Below are 15,000 nucleotides of genomic sequence, written 5' to 3'. Positions count from 1 at the left end.
CAAACGATGTTTTCCCAGTAAAAAGATTCTGTTTGCCATATTTACTTTTATTCAATGCTAAAACTGTCCTTCTATAAAGAACTCTATTACACACAGAGCATACGTAAAATGGACCTTCTCTAATCTTCTTAAGAAAACACCTGATACAGGTATCCAAGGTATTGTGTGTCACGGTTTCTGCTGCAATGTCCTCTTTTTGTTCGCTTTTTACATTTTGATAAGTTTGCCTTCTTCTAGCTAAGAATTGTTGCTTTTCAATGGTATCCATAGATCGATGATTTTCTTTACGAGCTGTGAGAAATGTGTTCTTTGTTATCCTCATAATGCTGTCGGGCCTTATCTAAGCAAATCCTTTTCTTGGCAGGTTCAAGTTCGGCATAAAACTTTCGTTTATTAGATGCAATGTCCCTTTTCTCCTTTGAAGTTTTGTGATATTTTAAAATATTCAGTTTTTGAGCTTTAGTTAACTGACACGAACACAGCAAACACTGAATGCAATACTCCGTTTTGTCACAGTTAAGCTTTTTTGTTACAAATTGACAGATTGTCTGGACTAAACAATTTGTGTCATTTGTGCGAAGTACCTCAAGTCCATGACTTTCGAGAGAGAGAAAGAATAATGATGTACTTCGTTTAGTTTTGTGAAAAACACAACCAAAAGTGACACTGGGGAGATAAAACAAAAATCCTGTGTTTGTAACCATATTTTGAGCAATGAATCTGTTAAGGACTAATACACTAGAAGATGAATCACACACAAGGGTCCCTTTGCTACTTAAAGCAAAACTTACATCAATATTACCACCATATATGTTAAGAGCATGGGGCAGTTCACTAACTTTTGCATTCCCTTTACCAATGTCCTCAAAAAATGCACTTCCACATTCAACAATAGCATGTAATGTATCAGACTTCCAATAACTGCAGGGCTTAAGAACAGAAAAACAAATACCATAAAAAGCTATAGCAGAGCTTTTTGTCACAGTGCCAATATTCATAGTATTATCATTACTAGGAATATCTGTCTCTAAACTGCAGAGAGGTAGATTATTAGTCTGAGAGTCTTCCTGGAAGGTTTTGCATTTGGTTAAATTTCTTTGCATAAAAATGTTCACAGAGAGATTATTGGTGTCTTTGTGAACGGTTTTATAAATGCCTGAATTTGATTGCAACAGTGGGCTATCAAGTTTATGTTCTTTATTACCATCTTGCTGAAAGGGATTGCACATGACTGAATTTGGTACTACAGTATTGTTCACTACAATTGCAGTCTTTTCAAATATGGCAAAAAACCAACCATTAATGGTTATGCAAAAGATTCTGCAACGAACTGTAACTTTTTACAGAAACACACATATCATCAATATATACCCAATGAGTGTTATCTGTTATAGCCACTGTGAAGTGATGATTCAGAGATCGAACCATGCCTTTTAGTAAATAACCTTCACCTAATACATCCATAGTCATTGGGAATAATACTTGATTAATACAATGGGATGACAGTTCTACACTTAAAAATTTTGGGTGTCACAAAATGTTGCAGGATTGAAATATCCCCAGAATGCTTTTGACATAAATCACAGTAAAGTCTACAACTATTTGGTAAGATAGCCTCAGAAACATAAGTTTCAAACTGGCTCTGAAGCAAGTTTGCAAAAGTCAAGTTAAGTACAAATACATTTGTTTCCTTTACAAGTGCATTGCTACAGAATGAACAAACTGATTGATTACTCTGTTGTATAAGAAAAAGAGATTTTAATTCTTGTGTCATTGCACCAACTGTATTCAACCTAAATATATCACTAAATACAGCATTTGCAGACATTGATGCAAAAGAATTGCAACGTTCTCTTAAATGAGCCCAAATTGGTTCTCGAATTAACGGCATATCTGTAAGATCATAGTTTTCTAATTGAAAACAAGCCTCTGATAATTTTTGAAAAAACTCATTACGCTCAATACAGTTTAAAGAGTCTTTAAAAACGGCAAATGTAAGTTCAAGAAAACAGTCTACTGCGCATGAGAACTTTCCTGCATGAGTAAAACAATGGTTCATGAAATGTCTTCGATCTTTCGTTGTCTGTTGTGACTGTTCACTGATAGCTCTGGTCTTATCTTTCGTTACGTTACTGAACATGTTGCCATTTATAATGTGCGCTTCTTTGTTAGTAATGACGTAAGGATTAAAGCTTCCATGTGAAGCATGAGGTATTCTTCTCAACAAATACTTTCCCTGTATCTCTCAATATGAATACGAAAACATTGGAAATCGTACGCGCATCGATTAGAAATTTTAACAGTAGCGAAATCAATACTCTGGTTTTGTATAAATGTCAAAATGGATATCACATACAGTAAAATTAAAGCAACATGGTGAGGATGGACAAAACAGTAGAATATTGTGCGATTCAACAGTGATAGCTTCAACAGAGTGTGTACTTAAACGTTTTAACTCCTGAGTACTTTGACTCAACTTTTCGATATCTGTACTCTCAGTTGCAGTGTGTTAAAATTGCTTAAATATTTATTTGAATAGTTTTTCACAACAAGTGTACTCGTTCAACACGTCTACAAGTGGCTACTCACAGCTTTAATTATAAATGAACTCGTTGGTTCGACTAAATATGGTGAACCTGTTGGTTCGACGACTGTGAACTCGCTTCGATTGTAAATGAACTCGTTGGTTCGGTGACAAATTGTTAACCACAGTTTCAAAAATCACACTCTGTGCAGCTATTCACGTTTAACCACACAATTTCGCAACGAATCAAAATAACAAACCAATTATCCAATGTAAATGTCAAGCACTTACCTCTACTTTATCTCTCTACGCAGTTACCTGGCTTTATTTGCTGACGAAGTAGCTTTTTCCTGCTTGAGTGGTGCAATCCAACCTGACTTGCACGTGATTCGTAGTTGCAGCCAAAAAGAATCACACAATTTTTCGGGACGGACGCGGGATCCGGGAAAGTTTAAAAAAACAAGGCAATTTTTGACTCCCAAGAAATCCAAAGGAATGCGCTCCCGAGTTTAAGACGCTGGCTGACTTCGTCATCCCGCGTAAAAAGGAAAAAAAAGCCGCAATACGTTTCGAGCAGGTGCAATGATTCATTTTGGCGAAAAAAATATTTTGGAGTTAGGGGCACTTTAACAAGCTAAAAAGAATTAAAAATCCACTTCTTAAACAAAATGACGACAATAAATCAAAGGATAAGTAGTTAATTTTTTTTGGGCCTTGATCCCCGCATTTTTTCTGTGCGATTGGGCAGACTGTAAATCAAAACAAAGCACATTAAATTAACCCTTTGACTGCCAGGACTGATTGGTATGTAAATTCTCTTTACAATTTCAATGAAATGGCATTCAGAAAGATATTGGGAATGAAGATTATTATCAGCTTAATAGGTGTTATCTTGATATAACACTGAATTCTTATGAATACCAACAAAGAACTCTATGGTACTCGTTGGGAGAATGAATGTTTCGATTGTGGGAATAAAATGGTTAAGTCACGCTCTGACCTAAAACTGGAGTTGTTTTTGGTCACTTGATCCCAGTTCAATTTCCTTGGCTGTGCTTGTAGATAGGCAAATAGTCTGCCCCCCATCAGCTGGGATTCTTAAATTAGAATGCAAACTAGTAATAGTATTGGTTACTGACAAATTATACATGTCAGTCTCATCAAATAAGAAATGTTTGTAATATACTCAACAGAATATTGTGTTTCTGATTCGTCAATGACAAATGCATGAATAGCTTATAGAGTTGCTATGGAAATGCAGCAATGGAGTAATTTTCTTGAGTATATAAAAAAATGCTATGAACTTGCTCGTGCATTTCATGATTTGCAGTCACCCGTAATGTTTTGAAAGTTCTCAAATTGCAATCAGCCACAGCTTGTACAATTTAGAGAACATTCAAAACCATTACCTTGTGCCCATAAATCACAAAATGCACTTACATTTATACAATTTTCTATTCACTATTTTTGCAAATCCCATAATACAGTTCATTTTAGGCCTAAAAGCCCCCTTAAGCCTAGGGTTAGCCAAATTGAGGGTAAGGGTTACTTTCCGAAAGGTTAAACAAATGACCTGAAACGAGTGACCTGTGGAATGTGACCTGTGTTTTTGACCCACCGTCATTTTAGGGGGTTATTTGCACTAAAACAATGGATATTCAGTTCACTGAAGCATGATACAGTCTCAAGAGTAAATAACTTGTATTGTTTTTATGTAAAGAACCCAGCAAAACGTATTGCATTATGGGATTGGGAAAATAGTCTATACTTATCGTTAATTAACTCTCGTTTAAAAGAACAATACTATAATACTGCACAAATACGGTTTTTTATTCCAGTATTCAAGGACCTATTTCTGACATTATTTCATCAACCCTCAACCACCCACAATCCTTTCTCTACATAAGTAAGTGGAAAGTTGCTCACGATAACCTAATAAAAAGCCAACTATAACATTGACTTGAATTATAATATACAGCTGTAGTAAGGATGTGGTCTCTTTATGCTTGGTCTTAAATCCATGTAGATACTTCTCAGTATTAAACATGTTTTTCTTGCTTAATAAATGTTGCATATTATTCCTTTGATGATCAACAATTTTTTGAATTTCCTGTCCATTATTATTGTCATCATTATCATTATCAATATTATTACTTTTAAGACTCCCACAAAGTTTTTTTTTGCACCCTCGTTTTTCAAGACACCCAGAATGTCTGAGTTCTGCTGCCCTGAGGTCTCTATTCTCAAGACAGACTCTCTTCAAATTTATGGATGGTCAATGATTCATTGGGCACTCTTCTCAAATAAAAAGAGGAACCACGTGGGAAAAAATAATTACTACAACATCTGGCTTATTCAGAACTTTAATCGGGATTTTTAATGGACTTGGGGATAAAATGATGAAAGAATTGTATTTTTTTCAAGTTTATTATGTTATTATTTCACATCCCCCCCGCATATAAACACAATAATTACTTCTGCATATGTATTAAATGAGTGTCCAGCAGCCCCAATCTTTCCCTAAAACTATTAGAGCTGTACTCAGCTGTTTACACAGTTGATAACACCATTTAGTATATACTACACAAGTGAATGGTGCTCTCTGTGCACTGATCGGTTAACTCAGAGGTGATTAGCCAAGTACTATTTACCTCTGAGTAGCCAGCACGTGAGATTTGGAATTTCCAACCACATTTTACAAAAATAAAGTAGTTTCATGGCTCGCTTTTTATTCAACTTGTGTGGTTTAAAGTACCTCAGTATTGGTGAAAGTGGTGAATATTTACCTTGCCATGATCCACCACTTTTTACCTCCACTTTGGTGAATAATATTGTTAATTACTATCTTTCAGCCCCATCTGATTACACTGTACTCTTTTCAATAATTTCCTCCCCAAGACTGCAAGGGAGGGTGAAAATAAGCAAGGTCAATACCTCTAGTTCCATCCATTTTGTCGTTTTATAATACCCACTACTTCATCAATGAAATCACAGCTAATGCCTGGTCTGCCTGCTTAGAGTATCAAATTCTCTAGCTATTTTTATTTTAAATTTTATACCATCAAAAATGGATAGAATCTATTACCAAGATTTGTTCACTCCCAAACAAGCCCAATACAGCTCACACCATATTCTAAATCTTATCTGAAGTCAAATTAGATCATATCATCCATTCCAGTTTAGCTTCTAGTGTCAGTTAAAATACATGACGTTTCAGCCAAGTTTCAGGCAAACTAAACTGTTCTCAAATGATCAGTGTCCGAGTGTTGAACCCGATTTACTTCTACAGAGCTACGCATGGATAATCCACTGAAATCTTAGATGAAGTGTTAAAAACAACGATGCCCTCAGATCCGCCTCCTGCAACATGGACATGATTAATGGTACCATTGTCACCAAATTTAGATACAAAATCAGGCAAGACATTGCCTGGCTTTCCACTGACAAAGCATAGGTTTCCTGACAGAGGGACTCCTCCACTGAACACAAGACTGTTAAATTTGATTAACACAGGTACACCAATCCCAATTACGGTCCCAGAGATGGAGCTATCTTTTCCATCACCATGGACAGTTACTGATACTGCACTGATGTAAGGAAGTCCAACAGTGTCCGTGTGACTTGACGAAACCTAAAGGAAAGTAAAGAAGGGGAAAGAAGGATCAGGTACATGGCAGAGAGTGGAGTTGACTTATTAACTGTAAACAATAATTTTGTCAAACTTCAAGTTGCTTTTTGGTTATGCTTAAAAATAGCTTTATTTCTGCTTGTAGCCTTTTCCTTGTGTTTTGCAAGTCAAGTCAAGTCAAGTCAAGTCAATTTGAGAAATATTAAAGAGAATTCATATTAAGACAATTTCAAGATCTAAAAACAAGGTAATCAAAGATCTATAGCTAAAATACAACAATCATTATTATTACGATTATTATTGTGTGAAAGTTCGGGACACCTAAATAGTTCAGGGAACTAATCGAGAAGCTGCTATTGTTCTTCTATTCATATGATAATGACAACAGCAGTAGTGGTGGTGATGGTGTCATTTTCTCATACTGAGAACATCATCCTGTTTTCTTTTTCAACTAGCTTGTACTCAAATTTGACTAAGACAACAAGGAATTTTCTTTCAGTTTGATTTCTTTGGCCTAAGGCATTTTATCCCTGAATATACATGTACGACAGTAAGTGAAAACAATAGGAAAACAGAGTGGTATTTTCATAAGGCAGTTAAAATACCTTCATGTAAATTATAAGAAAATGTCACGCCACTTTCAAGTACAAAAACACAAGCAAACTGCATTGGAAGATGATTACAAAGTGTTATTAATGCAATGAGTTTGAGCAGGAGCATGGTAACAGCCGCTCATTTAGAATTTTGGACGACCTTCACAGCGTTCATTCTTTTGTATTTATGTTGATTAGACCAATTACCCTCATTTTGAAAAAAATATTCTTTTGAAATTTGCTCGTCGTAGCGAGGGTATAGAAAGCCTTATTAGCATTAAAACTAGTGTATTTAAAAGATAACAATAATTATTATAATGCTGAGGTACATTTCGTTTAAAGGGACAACATTTATCATTGATAACCACAGCAACAATGTGTTGAAGTCAGTGGGGCTTATTTCACTTTGTCGAGGGAATGAAAGCAATGTCAATTTGTGGAAATTTAACCTGGACCACCCCCTTTCCAAGCCCTGATCAAGTGGAGAAAGAAAATACAAAACTCTAGCTGATAAGCCACTGGTCTGAAATTCGTGCATGATGTAAAGTGAGAAAGCAAGACACTACAAAACTCCCCTTGCACCAGATCATGGGAATTGAAAGATCCCTCAGATGTCTACATTGTATGCAGAAAGAAACGAAATCATAACTTAAAATCTGACCTTAACTCATCACGATAGTTTTTCTAATCATTCTATAAGTTTTGAGAAACAACAATTTCATCATCAAATTCAACTGAGGAGGTGTAAATGCACCAAATGATGAAATACGAAGGTCGGAATTGTCTGCAAAAAAAAAGGGAAGGATGTAACTTAAAATCTGTCTATATTCACAGAACTTTCACATACTGGAACGAAAGCGACAAATGTGAAAGTCATACACGATGCAAAATGTGAAAGCAAAACAACGCTACTCATCCAGAGGCCATGGAGTACGTTTGAAAGTGGGAGCTAGTTTTTGGTACAGATCACGGAAGTGTGAGGGGAGGAAGGAGAGGCTAGGAAGGAGAGGCTTATGAGAAAACGACAAAGTTGGAAAAAAGTGGAGGGGGGGGGGGGTGTGGTAGCCCCCAACCCCTCCCTCTCCACAGCCTGTCTTCTGTTTCATTTCCTTCATATGGTCAGGTTTTAACTCTTCCTGTTTCTTACTATTCATTTAATTTAATTTACAGTTTCATTTTAATCCTATATATGCAATGACACGTACATAATCCAGATCATTAGGACATCTAAATAAAGCATTAACACTAAGCCGTGCAATATCAGTGGTTACTTGTTACATCATTTAAGACCAACAAACTTCATCCCTTGCTGAATGTTACAATTTTTTAAAACGGTGGACACAATAATTTGTCTTACAAATTGACTTTGCGTTTCTTTTAATTTCTGTTTCGACTGGTACACCACTGTGGCCGCCGTGATCAACCCTTCTGCATGTACTCACAATGCCTTTTTCATATTCAGTACTGAATTGTCTGGCCTCTATACAGTACAGCTGACTTAACATGACATTTAATAAAGTTAACATGATTTCTACTGGAGACTGGCAAATTATTCATGAGTTAGGTGTACCATACAAATTCTGTTGATTTCTCAAGTTATGGGGAATTTTAGTCTGATTCGAATACAATTGGAAGTTCTGAAATACAAAGTTACTGTGATTAATTAATTACCTCACAGCCTTTTTCTTTTGAGATGACAGCAGAATTCACCAAATTGACATCACTTCCCCCCATAATTCCAGCTGATACTGCAGCAGTGACATAACGCCCTGCCGACTTAAGCTCATTTCCATGTGTTATCACAGTAACCTTGGTGACCTTGCCTTGAAGGATACATGCTGCAACCTTGCCAAGCTTATCACCCAAAGTCAACCAGGGTTGAGCTTCAGGCTTGAGGGCTTCAGTTAAGAATGTGGCATTAACCTACATTAGGCAAAAACACAGCTTGATGATGCTTGTACATCAAAGAAAATGGATTTAGTAGAAGGTAACTGCATGGGGCTAAGTAAAAGTAAGGATTAATAATATCACACATATTTGCAGAAATTGCAGAATATGTCAGTCCATAAATTTTATTTTATTAGGAGGGTCAAAAAACACACACTGTTGCACAATTTTGTAGGAAGTCATTTAAAGGGGCACTGTCACACTAAATTTGCTGTTTTAGGTCAAAACTGGGTAAAAATCTAAATTAGTACTTAAGCTCACACGCACAACATTCCTGACAACCCACTGACAATATAGGAAATATAATTTTATTTATTGCACAAAGAGCTATTTCATTTTTGGCTACTTTCCACAGACACAATCTCCAAACTTGAAAAAACAGGCCAGTTTTTTCAAGTTTCAATACATTTCCACCCTCTCCATCCATGGATGCAAAATAACAAAGAGTAGCTTCTATGCACTTCAATGGCTCTTGGCAACAAAACTACACCATTATTTTTTTGGTGTTGATTGATGCAAAGACATATTTTAGTGTTTTGAAGTTTGACGGAAACCCCGGGTTCAAGACCCGCTCTGACCACTCGTTGAATTTGATCCTGGTAGTCCCTGGTTCAACTTCCTAGCTGCACTTGTAAATAGCCAACTGGTTTGCCTCCGGCCAGTTGGGATTCTTAACAGTTGTGGTTGTTGTATTCTGTTGTTTCGTTGATTGTGTTTCATTGGCCCTGAAAAGCCCCTATGGGGAGCGGTCAATTAAGTATGTATTGTATTGTATTGAATGAATTTTTTTACAACAATGCCAAAGCAATATCACCAGCCATGCGAAAAAAACATTTACTAAAAAAAAATCATGAAAGTAATTTTGCTAAGGGCAATTACTAATTTGTCTCAACCAATCAGCTATTACTTACCACACCAAAGAGGGACTTTCCCTTAACAGCATCAACAAATTGTTCAGCAATTTCCTTTGCAACTCTGGTCTGTGCCTCAACAGTACTGGCACCAAGATGAGGACAAGCTATTATATTTGGGTGTTGAACTAATTGAGCTGAGACTCCTGTAGCAGAAAAAAAGGTGCACAGAATACTTAAGATTCATTTCATAACTTAAGTACCATTCATTGATTGTTTTCTGCCTGGCCAAAATCTGGTAAAATGATTTAATAAGAGCTCCTTTGGACAGTATTTCCCTGAGCCCTTGACTTTCTCCTGTGACTTGTCCAGAGTTTTGTTCACCCTATAAAGTGGACATGTCACCTCAATTGCCAAGTTTCATTTAAATCTTCAGGTCTTTTGAGACTATTACCTCCCATTTCAAGAACTTCTCAAGAACTCAATCCATGTACTTTAAAATTCAAATATTTTCAAGGCAATCTGTAAGAGCTTTTTATTTAGATAAATTCTTAACCACCTGTTGGAGGCTCAGTTTCAAACACATCAAGACCAGCTCCTGCACACTGGCCAGACTCCAGAGCATTCAACAACGAAGCCTCGTCAATAATACCACCACGGGCACAATTCACTACATAAACACCCTTTTTACAGAGTGGGAAGGTCTTGTCTCCCAGAAGACCTACAAACAAACAGAAAAAAGCTTACTATACATAATGGTCAAAATTCAGCAAATTGAATTTACCGTACTTATTCGGCTACAAGCCGAGCTCGGCTATAAGCCGAGACCCCAAACTTCTTACGGAAAAAATCAACTTGATTGACACGAATTGTAAATGCATAATACTCGGCTATAAGCCGAGACTCATTTTAGGTCTTGATGTGTATTATCGACTATGGAATTTTCGTAATTTAAAATACAAATTGACATTGACTGAAAAATTATACTCGAAGCAATCAAATGAACATGAAAGATAAGAAACAAACAAGCAACATGATCGTGAGGTGACGAATATTATTAAACAATTGTTGACCTCACAGGAAACGTGTCTTCGTACAAGCGAAGCATTTTATAAAAAGTTATTCGACTGGAAACCTTACAACCTCGCTCTTTAAACTTAAAATAGTCGCCTAAGCAGAAGCTGTAGAATCGCCGGAGAATACGGCATCAGCGAGTCGATGGTTCCGTCGCTGGAGGAAAGATAAGGCAAATCTGTTCAACGGGGAGCGCATCAGGGAGCGTATCCCGAGCTCGATCAACGACCTTTGGCGTGGTTTTCAGAGCAAAGAATTCAAGAGAAGATTTTCCCTTTAATGCGTACGGTTTTTTTGCTTGGAAAATGTCCCTACAAGAAGAAATCCACTTGCGTTTTTGTCTCAAGTTTGCTATGGTGTCTTTGTTTACACGATCTGTGATGGTGCAATCTCGTTCCCAGACTCCTCGTTCCTTCGATGGGTAAGGCTTGGCGAGATATTCCCTGGGAGATGGAAGGCGTTCCTTCAAGACTTGTGGCACCTCTATAAAGCATTCGACGGCACAGAAGACGATGCAGTCTTCGACGAGAATATTCCACAACAAAACAAAAAGTGAAGACGAGGAAATGGACAACGAATTTGAGACAGACAGCGAGGAAGAAGACGAGCAATAAGATCGATTCCGATTACGCAACAACGAGCCACCAAGTAATAAAAATCCATATTACACCAACAACAACTTCTCTTCATTTTACAAGTAATTTAGTTCGGCTTGTAAGTGAATACACGTTCATTTGCTACTGTTTTATTTTGCTGAGAAAATTCTTTTTATCAAAAACACTCGGCTATAAGCCGAGACCCCTTCTACCGCTTCAAATTTGCCCAAATTGAGTGAGGATTTGTGTAAAAATCGCTCGGCTTATAGCTGAATAAGTACGGTAACAAGGAATAGAGATTTAATCAGCTTTACCTAATGATTAGAGGAACCTAAACACATTGTAATAGCAATTAATAAAAACCCTCTTTACTTTATTAATGGAATGGAGATAACAAGCTAGTTCTATCATGAATTAATTACGCCCTGGTTTTGTTGAGGTGGCTAAACTATAGGGTACTTGGTGAAAAACCCTCAGAGCATGGTCAAGCACAAACACAAATTCAGCTCACTTAGAGTATCAACATTGTCACAGCCAAAACAAAGACAGACTGATAACCAAGCATATCCAAAGTTCATTATCTATCTATACACTGTAGTTTGTTCATGCGCGACCAATAAGTCAAACAAGAGCTACTAACGTGACAAGCATCACCTTTTGGATATGGGAACCTGAGGCACATTGGTGGGAGGAGAGATCTACTGCCACTGCACTATCCCTTCTTTCCCATAATGTAGTACACCACCAAACAACACTAACCTCTTGTCTGTGGAATAAGTGGTGTGTGAACAGTAATGTAGTCTGCTTTTCGCCACAACTGATCCAACTCCATCCACTCGATATTAAATTTAGCAGCTTCATCGGCAGGGACAAGTGGATCATAACCAATAGTCTTTTTTACAAAAAACACAACAAAAAGCTTTAAATGAGGAAGTGCTCTGTTATGTCATAGAAAAGCACAAAAAAAACTGTGGTCTTTCTACCAGGAGTTGCACCTTAAAACTTCTGATTTAACTGCTAAGGATGCTCTACCATGGGCATAACTAAACCAAAACACAGAAACAGCGAAAGAAACAGCGAAACAAAGCACCAAAACACCATGTGTGACCCCACCATATATACACTGAATACTAAACAACAAAGGCTGGATTTGAAATTAAATATTGCTCCTAATTCATTGAGATTAAGATTAGGATTCAACTTAAGACTGAGATTAGGAGCAATAACTTTTTAGGTGTAATTAGGCCTAAAATGATGTTTAATCTCAATTTATCCAACCTTTGACGGTTAGTATTCAACGTATGGTGTGGTCATACATGATGTTTTAGTGTTTCGTTTTGCTGTTTCTGTATTTCTGTGTCTCGTTGTTTAGTAATGTCCATTATTATTATATGGCAAGCAACTTTCAGGCTAAATGGAGCACTTTCATTGGCTGGTTTATGGTTGGGATTTAACAGTACAGACCATTACCAAGGAAACAGTCTGTTTCCGTATTTTTTTCTTTGTCCTGGGAATTCAAGTTCCAAACACAAAAAGTTTTTAAAAAGCAGAATTTAACATTTTCATCATAACAGTAAAATAATAATTATTTATAGCAGGCAGAATTTAGTTATACAGGTAAAAGGTTACCGTTCAAAGGTCTGGAGAGAGATAACATGTTTTTCTGGTTTTTCGTTTGCTTCCCTAGCTTGAGTAATCGTTGTTTGATTCAATTGCTTCTCTGCTCTTATTTTGTTGTGTGCACCTTGCAATGGGAAAGCTGTAAAACATTGTTGCTTCCAGATGGCCTCACAGAACAAGTTAGTTTCACATTTAAGAGTGTTGACCGTCATTAGTTTCACTATTAGGCTGTTGTGATGAATTTTGTAGTTACTCCCTTAGTTTCCCTCATGGCCTGAAGGCTACAGACATGCATCATGTAAGTTGAAAATATTTTCGTACTTGCACATCTAATTTTATGAAAACGAAAACATGGGTGTGGTTCACTAGGATCGTTTATACATGTATGTCAAGAACAAAATTTAGCTTGTAATTAATTTTTATACCACCACAGCTTTGCTGGAGATAAGAACCCTCTTGAGGCTTTATAGCATGCACTTTGTGTCATTCCAGGAACTATTTTTTATTGTAGTTTTGCAAAATACCGTAAAATTCCGAAAATAAGCCCCAGGGCTTACATTTTTCAGAGGACCTTTCCGAGGGGCTTATTTTTGCAAGGGCTTATATTCGGAGGGGCTTATCTACGGAGGGAAATTTGCGTTTCCAAATCGATTGGGCTAGCCTTCTAGTTGGCAGTAAATTTACCGTTCTTGCTTTGTTTTACTTTGTATTTGAGGGCAATTTTCCAAGTACAAGCTCCCAGGGGGTTTATATTTGGAGGGGCGATTTAACGGAGGGTTTTTTGCGTTGCCGCTTTGGGGGGGCATATATTTGGAGGGGTTTATACACGGAGGGGCGTATTTTTGGAATTTTACGGTAATTGATATAACTATCATTCTCACTGTCATTCCATAAGACTGCATACGATGAGCTACTTCTCTGCCAATTCTTCCTAGTCCAACAATTGCCAGTGTCTTACCAAGTAGTTCACTCCCCATATACTGAAACAAGAAACAAGGAAGAAGAATAAAACAATTCTTAAAAGACAGAGAAGTATAATCAACGGTGCAAAATTCACAGAAGGAAAAGATCTGACACCTCAAACCTTTTTCTTTGTTTCAATGCCAATTTTTATGGACAAATGAAAAATGAAAAAAGTGAAAAAATGAAATGTATCCAATGCAATCAACTGTTACGAACTTGTCATGAATTCGAAAGGGGGCCTTTACAGAAAAGAGGAGTTCAGTGACACAAAAAATAAGGCCTATTCACTATTCAGAGAATCATAATGTAAAGTTAATTCTTCTAAACAGCACTAAACCTTTTTCCTATCCCATTTTCCTTCTTTCATGGAAGCAGCAGCCTGAGGGATGTGCCTGTCAAATAAATGACAAGTAATAATGATCAACACTTTCCCCAGATTGTATCAATAAATACCCCTGTTGGAGGGCAAAGTAATTGTCATCTCTGAGAACAACATAAAAACACAGTTGAGCATTTTTCTTTTTGAAGTCCAAAAGCTACTGCTGACTATCAGTTCCAATAAATTTTAAATTCTATTGAAACCCCTGGCTGACCCTCCAGTGTGGTTTAAATATTTTCCCGGTACAAAATTTTTTAAACCAGTTCCATTTTGATTTTCCTTTGCTTCAGATTATGATAATGAATATTAGACAAAGAAAAATCGAAATTGAACTGGTGTGAAAAAATTTCAACCAAGAAAAAATTTGAACCACAACAAAACATTATGTGAGGCCCATTGAACTCAGCCCTCGAACCACAGTAATTTATGAAGATGTTTACTGTATACTATTTACTGGTTCACTGCATAACTAATGACAGCAATTTAATCACTCACTGAAAAACTATGTGGACCCATTTCCATCAGTAGGGCTAACACTAATGCTCAAATGGTTTATATGGGGTAGAAAACTAGCATTCACATTACACTCTAATCAGTTAAGTATCTATAAGAAGTACTCATGACTTTGTTCTGGAAGGAAATTATTTCAAGCATATAAAATAAACCTGGAATAGCCATGCTTATGGATGCCTACTGTTTCACAGGAAAAAGAAGTTGGCCAATTGGTAAGAAGTGCTTGCAGGAGAAGAGGTGTCCAAGATATTTCTATACCATAACACACAAACATCTGCATTCATTCATCTGTTAACATGACACCTTTTTTTT

The 15,000-nt window shown here is 36.8% G+C and overlaps 3 protein-coding genes across 3 annotated transcripts in view; all 3 read right to left on the bottom strand.

Annotated features, from left to right (window-relative positions):
* The window catches only part of LOC138040940 (uncharacterized), a 26,325-nt gene extending 23,431 nt beyond the window's left edge, over positions 1 to 2,894 (bottom strand). Inside the window, exon 1 of the mRNA XM_068886678.1 lies at positions 2,816 to 2,894. The gene's annotated coding sequence lies outside the window, so the exon portion shown is untranslated. The remainder of the gene's footprint in view (positions 1 to 2,815) is intronic.
* LOC138040985 (testis-expressed protein 10-like) overlaps positions 1 to 15,000 on the bottom strand; it is a 173,694-nt gene that overhangs the window by 20,844 nt on the left and 137,850 nt on the right. The window lies entirely within an intron of this gene.
* The window catches only part of LOC138041037 (D-3-phosphoglycerate dehydrogenase-like), a 12,207-nt gene continuing 1,542 nt past the window's right edge, over positions 4,336 to 15,000 (bottom strand). Inside the window, exons 4-10 of the mRNA XM_068886812.1 lie at positions 14,134 to 14,188; positions 13,715 to 13,813; positions 11,973 to 12,105; positions 10,103 to 10,264; positions 9,604 to 9,749; positions 8,417 to 8,668; positions 4,336 to 6,155 (exon numbers count right to left, since the gene is read on the bottom strand). Coding sequence (XP_068742913.1) covers positions 5,808 to 6,155; positions 8,417 to 8,668; positions 9,604 to 9,749; positions 10,103 to 10,264; positions 11,973 to 12,105; positions 13,715 to 13,813; positions 14,134 to 14,188 — 1,195 coding nt within the window. The 3' untranslated portion in view covers positions 4,336 to 5,807. The remainder of the gene's footprint in view (positions 6,156 to 8,416; positions 8,669 to 9,603; positions 9,750 to 10,102; positions 10,265 to 11,972; positions 12,106 to 13,714; positions 13,814 to 14,133; positions 14,189 to 15,000) is intronic.

Source organism: Montipora capricornis, chromosome 1 (genome assembly GCF_036669925.1).
Source record: "Montipora capricornis isolate CH-2021 chromosome 1, ASM3666992v2, whole genome shotgun sequence".
NCBI classification, from domain to species: Eukaryota; Metazoa; Cnidaria; class Anthozoa; order Scleractinia; family Acroporidae; genus Montipora; species Montipora capricornis.
The sequence above is the reverse complement of the archived record's forward strand: the minus strand, read 5'-3'. Positions and strand labels throughout refer to the sequence as shown.